The sequence below is a fragment of the Amborella trichopoda genome, chromosome 12, assembly GCF_054954075.1.
Source record: "Amborella trichopoda isolate Santa Cruz 75 chromosome 12, AtrichopodaSantaCruz75HAP2 v2.0, whole genome shotgun sequence".
Classification (NCBI taxonomy): domain Eukaryota; kingdom Viridiplantae; phylum Streptophyta; class Magnoliopsida; order Amborellales; family Amborellaceae; genus Amborella; species Amborella trichopoda.
This window is the reverse complement of record NC_142347.1, coordinates 5177217-5184001: the sequence shown is the minus strand read 5'-3', so window position 1 is coordinate 5184001 and position 6785 is coordinate 5177217. Positions and strand designations below refer to the sequence as shown.

The following is a 6785-nucleotide window of genomic DNA, read 5'->3' as shown; positions in this document are numbered from 1 at the left end:
TCGTGAGGGAAAGATAGCATTGAGAGCCGAGGAGGTTGAGATTTATGTAACTTTAACTGTGAGCCCCCCTCCATAATCCCTAGCCTCAAAGCAACTCCACACATAGTAGGACTTGGTTGATTTCCATAACAGGAGGCCAGGACCTATGTGGGGACCTACTCAGCCTAATCGCATTTCAATAGTAAGGAACCCACTCAGACCGAGCCTACTTATAGTTTAAGGCAAAGTTTTCGAGTGCATTGTTTGCATATCTCGATTGATTAGTCCTAGATCTTAGTCCGGATCCTCTTTTAGTCCGAGCTGAAACTTTTTGTATCTAAGTCCAGTCTTGTAGCCAGCCTAGCCCAGGTCCAAACCAAAGCCCCCTTTTGGTAACACAACCTTGATCCCGTCCGGGTCCACACCCAGTTTGATTTTCAAAACCTTCTGGGTCTAACTCCAAACTTGTGCCTTGCCTAGCCCAAGTCCGAACCAGGTTTACACCTAGGTCCAAACCTAGGCTCCCTTTTGGTCAAAGCCAAGGCTCGTGCTTAACCTAACCTTCATCCAATTCGGGTCAACAACCGGTCTGTTAACCAACCCTCTAAGTTCAAACTCAAGCTTGTGGCTAGCCTAGTCCATGTCCGAACCGGGTTCACGCCTAGGTTCAAGCCTAGGTGCCTCCTCTGTCCGAGCCAAGACTCGTACCCATCTAGTTCAGATCTCAGTCTAGGTCCTAGCCTAGGTCTAAGTATAGAGATTCCTCTAGAACTAGAGTAGGTTCATCTTAACTTAAGGTTCAAATTGAAACCAATCGAGTATAGCAAGATCCATCAAGTCTGGTCTTTTCTTAGGTCTAGATTCAGAGTTGTTCCTAGACTTAGACTGGGCTCACCTCTATTTGGGATTCAAACATAAGTCCATCAAGCCTAATCTAAGTCCATGCCCAAGCTAGGTCCAACCTTTCTAGTCTAGCACAAGTTTAGGAGTTATGACCCAGGATCAAAGCAAAGCAAGGTCCAACCCTATGGTTTCAACCCAGTCTAGATCTAGAGAACCTAGCCCATCCTACGACTCAGACCTAGCAAATCTCATAGTTTTTAGTAGTTATCTACTCTATACTTAGCAAATCCCATAGTTTTTAGTAGTTATCCATTCTACACCGAGCAAATCCTATAGTTTTAGTAGTTATCCAATCCACATCCCTATTAGGTCTATAAGAAAATAAAACTAGCGTGTTTAAGGGGAGAGAAAGGGAAGAGTTGGGAGAGAGAGGTGGAACGTTGGAGGCTAGGAAATCTTGAGAGAAAGAGCCCAGGAAATAAAAAAGCTTAGAGAGAGAGAGAGCTCAGAGAAAACGAAAGAGAGGAAGAGAGAGAGAAAGATAGAGAGACAAAAAGCCGGTTAGCAAATCTTAGACCTAGGAAAACCTAAGCTTTAGGCCACCCTTAGATCAAGAAATCCAACCAAGCCAAGGCTTGGTCAAAACTTGAAGAGAATCAAAAAAGGACGTACGACATAAACTCAGCCGGTTCTGATACGGGCGAGGCCTTGAAGCCTCGGGTTTGCCGGGCCAACTGGCCTGGCCAAGCATTTTTCTTATGCTTTTTCCTTTATTTTTTAGTTATTTTGTTAGATCTAGGATTTTATATTTATTTTATTCTTTCGTGCTTTTTGGATCGATGCTGGCTATGCCATTGATCTGAGAGCGGATCTACTCATTTATGAGTAGATCTAGCCTCAAATCAGAATTTGATTTTCCTTACTCTCTATCACTTTTTTAAAATCATTTTGTTGTACAGATCTGAGGGATCTTCCTATCAAGATCTCTCTTGTTTGCATTGTAAACAAAATCGTTAACATGGTACTATGAACGGTTATCATTGTAGATATATTGTAACAAATTTATATATGAATGGTCAATTGTCCATATGCCTTGTGCATAGGTGGTGTTATCACTCCATACGATTTAGTAAATATATAAATGCACTATTTGTCTCCGAAGGAATGGATAACCGATCGTCAACGGCCAGCAAAAATACTGTCATGGGGAGCAAATCACGAAAAGGCGAAACCAGACAATTTGCGCAGTAGAACGTTGCAGAGGAGAATCAATTTATTGATATCTTGTTGAAAGAGGTCAAGAAAGGTAGGGGCCTAAAAAAAGGTGCATGACTCCGAATGATACAATTCATGAAAGGGGCAATTGGAAATTCCTATAACTTAGAACGATTGAAGAATAAATACAAGAAATTTAGGACCAAGTTCATGGAAGTAAAACTTTATCACAATCTGGTTTTGGGTTTGATTATGGGAGAAATATGGAGACTGCTGAACCAGTCCTATGGGCTCAGTATGCAGTGGTGAGTTGAAAACCCTTTCATTGTCTATTTCTATGTGGTTATGCAAGTTTCAGTGCAATGTTCCCACAAATTGAATACATGCATATGTTTTATTTACAGGAGAATAGTTTTGTAAAAAGATACAATGGCAAGACTTTACCTTTATACTTCAAGGTCTTAGAGACCATATTTGGCACTGGGGTCACGGATGGAAGGGATGCATTAGGGGGAGGTGGCGTCACTTTGAGTAGGCATGACCACCAAGTCACTCAAGGCCCTTCCCATGATACTAATGAAGAAGGTGCCGACACGGCAGCAGTTCATACCCCTAGCACATCTGTGCCGGTGGTGGACTTGGGGCTTGATGAGGAGTTCAAGTCTTCCTCATCTGACGACATTATCCTCTCGGGAAAAGAAGCAGCGCTCTCAGCTTCCAACAAGAGCTCAACGAAGAAAATGCAACCGACAACAGATAGCATGGCCAGCATACTGCCCATGATGCATGTACCTTGAAGGAATGGGCAGCCGCTACCACTAACAGGAGGAAGCATGATCCTGCAGCTGATGTTGCTACTCAGACAAGGAAGGGCAGGGAGCAACGCACAAGGATTGTTGAAGAATTATGAAAGGACGGAGAAATATGTGTTGATGTATTCATAAAGGCATCTCGGATATTTTAAGTATCCTCAAGTATAGAGTTCTTTTTGTACCATGGAGAACCTATAGGGCCGAGTGGCTTGTTGGAGGATGCGGTGTAGAGTATACAACAGTTGTAGTTTTCTCAAAAAAAACAAAAAAAATTGAACCTGACAACTCACCTAACTGTTTCGAGTTTTAAAAGACGTCGAAGGGGTTTCACAAATATTTAGGATATGGATATTCTTATGGGAAAATTACAGATACCCCTACTTTGGACTTTCTAGACAACTTCCCTCCCAACCAATTTTATTTCGTAACTTTTACTTCAAAATATTTTTTTTTTACAAATACCCTCCAATTAAAAAGTCATTTATTTAGACCAAAATACCCTTATCCGTACAAGCTCGTGTCACATTCCCAACATGAGGTGCAGTCAGTTCAATACTTCCAACTGTCGGTCTGGCACTTCCAACTGCCAGTCCAGCATTGTATTCTTTGCTGGTATAGTGTGCACGTGGTTAAGCACAAGGTGCCTTCGATTTGACAAATATTCAATGGGTCCGATTGTGATTTTAGCTCGGTCTGGCACAAGGTGATATCTGTCCAACACTCTTTTACATCGGTCCAACATATTTTTCATGCGGTCCGGTAGCTGTGCATTGGGGTACGGCAATGGTTTTATTGTAAAGGTCCGACAATTTTTTACTACGGCCCGACACTTAAGCTTTGGTCATTACGCATCCTAAGGGGAAGTGACGCGAGTTTGTACGGATAAGGGTATTTTCATCCAAATAAATATGAGTTTTGACTGTGGGGTATTTGTCAGCAAAGTATGTTTTGGGGTAAAGTTGCGATAAAAAAGTTGGTTGGGGAGAGGTTGTTTAAAAAGTCTAAATTGAAGGTACCTACAAATTTTTTTATTCTTATTAACCATTAATCTTTTGGATAAATTCAATATATAGAAACTCGGATTGGTCAAAAGACAATGGATCTTTAAAAACATTGAAATAAAAATACAAAAATAATGATGAGATACATCGAAATAATAATACAAAAAAAGAGATTGTATACGATGTGACTTATACTTTTCATATCGCAAAAGTCACGAGTCTTGTAGCGTGAATTTGGATCGCTAGATTGTGTTATTTGTCGACAGAAAATTTAAGGACTTTTTTCTCGGATTTTGAGCACGAGTCAATAGTGCACCCTCAAATTTGAGGACTACTTCCTCGGATTTTGAGCACGAGTCAATAGTGCACCCTCAGTTGCATGATTTCGTATGCGAGTGTTACAGGCGATTATAACCGTTTTGTACCAGAAAGTAAACAATTTTATTATATGCCTTTTTGAGACAAACATAATTGCATTATCATTTTAAGAAGTTTTTGAACCATTGAATATAGTCCTTTAGATATCGCTTGAGCTTATCATTATAATCTATGACGTAGAGGCTGAATCTCAAAGTAAATCTGGCCGCCCATTCCCAATTGTCCAAGAGAGACCACACAAAATATCCCTTTATAATGCATCCATCCTCGTAAAATTGGAATTGCCAAAGTTTGGAAGCTTATGGAATTTCAAAGTATTTTGTACCAAATTTGGAAAACATTTTTCATGTTCTACCCAAAAATTAAAGTGTGGATTCTATAGAGCCGAAACTCTAAACAGTGAAAGTAAAGTGCACCTTTAAATAGTATCGATAAATGTGTTTTCAAAACTGGAAATCTTTGTGATAGCTTTAAAACATATTTTTATCTTTAATTATAAAATTTTAAGCTTAAAAAATAATATAGATTGAGCATATCTATGAAAACTTGAAAATTGACGGTAAAAAAATGCATTACAAGATACACTAATTCTAAAACATGAAATCATTTTTTTTTCTCATGTCTGTACATCTTGAGGTCAAGATGATCAATTTGAGAATATTTGAGCATCAAAACAACCTCTTCTAGTGAAATTTTTGAGATCTACCCTAATTTGATTCTTTAGAGCATCGCAATTATATGAACTTTTTCCAAAATTAAGAGGACAAGGTTTCTATGAGTCAACGGAGTCACCTTTTTTAATGAGTCCTCCCTCTAAAATCCATTTTAGATAGAGATTTTAGATTCAAAATTTTGAGGAATGTATAATCTCAACAATGACAAGTAGTAACTTAAAAAAAAGAAAATTAAAAACACAAAAAATAATTTTTTTAACATAATTTTAACACTATTGATTTCAAACTTTTTGGAGCTACCATTTTCCAGCATCCGTCTCCATGATGGATGTTACATGGCTAAGGGGAGGCTACTGTAGAAGTGCGTCCCCTGACGCACAATCTACCTTTCCAAATTAGGAAGGGGGGCACAAAAGCCATGGATTATGAGATTTAAATTTGAGGGGGAGGGGGGGGATATTAGATTTAAATGATAACAATTTAAAAGTTTTAGATTACAGAAAGTAGTGGGTGGACCTTACAGCCTTGTAAATGGTCTAATATTGTAAAATACAATTTAAAAGTTTAAATGATTGCCATATTTTCTTCGCATTAGGCAACTCATGTAACACAATGACTTCATGGGTTGTACAAATAGAAAATTCGACAAAGTACACATTGGTTACTCATAACGAGCGTAATTTTGAAATTTATATATGCCAAAATTTTAGCCCTAGGAGTAGTAATGGGTCGGGCTAGATTTGAACCCGAATAGTATTTGGGTCTAGGTTTTGGACCCGGACCCGAAAAATTTGGACTTATACCCGAACCGGAGGTCAGGTCTACCCACCGGGTCTCGAGTCTGGTCGGGTCCATTGCCACCTTTATTTAGCCCTGATTCTCTCAAAATTAAAAGGGAAAAGGTACAAAATTTTGCAATTCAAATTGAAAAATAATGGAATTTCACAAGTCAATAAAGCAACGTACCTCATGGAAGCCAGCAAATTTGTGAGGTAGTCATTATGGTATTTGATCCTCTTCTCATCCTTCAACGTGTCCTTGATGGTAATTAGGGAATTGTCTGGATCATCTATCCTTATAAACACACAATGTAAAAAAATAATAAATATTTTAAAGGGATTGTATACAATGAAATTATTTACCTTTGGTATAAGGAGGATACAATTACTTATAACCATCCGTTGTAAATCTGAAAGCCTAGGTGTGTCACAAAGTTTGAAAAAAATTATTTTGAATTTTGAGCTTAGTCAATGCAATACATGTAATCACCCAATTTCACATTTTACTGGTCAACATTAATTGTGATCACCTTGTACTTAAGACACCAGTGCTCATGGCCTACTTGTTAATTTGAATGGAGCTATGCAATTGAAACACATATATCTAATATTTTGAGCATGTGCCGATACGTCATGAATGCCAAAAACTCGTGTTTGACACTTTAATAAACATATAAACTATATATTTCAAATGTTTATTTAAGTTTTATGGCGAAAGCCTTTAGTGTATCTTAGAATTCTACCTCCTACTCCAGTTAAATGATGTACATACGTCTTCTATCTGATAATCAACTTTAAAGTTGCCATTTTTTACCTGCATTGACCCCAATGGACATTTGGTACATCGCGGATGCAGATTAACAATTGTGTCCCCTAAGACATCAAGTACATCCCCTTTTCTAATATCACTGTTAGCTCCATTATCAACATCACCATCATCATTATCATCGAATGAATGAGTAGAAGTAGCAATAATAATATGAAGGTCTTGGTCCAAGGGAGCAAATGTACATTTTGTTCCCTTGGGAGCAGAATTTACATATGCTTCCTAGGGTCAATGACCTTAGGCTCTTGTATACAATGAGACCATTTATCTTTTGGTAT

The 6785-nt window shown here is 38.3% G+C and overlaps 1 protein-coding gene across 1 annotated transcript; it reads left to right on the top strand.

Annotated features, from left to right (window-relative positions):
• The first annotated feature begins 220 nt into the window (after positions 1–220).
• On the top strand, positions 221–3138 carry LOC148779392 (uncharacterized). The gene is made up of 2 exons (XM_088854671.1): positions 221–2342; positions 2442–3138. The coding sequence occupies exons 1-2, from the start codon at positions 2301–2303 to the stop codon at positions 2832–2834; spliced, it is 435 nt and encodes a 144-aa protein (XP_088710797.1). The 5' UTR covers positions 221–2300; the 3' UTR covers positions 2835–3138.
• Positions 3139–6785: the final 3647 nt, after the last annotated feature.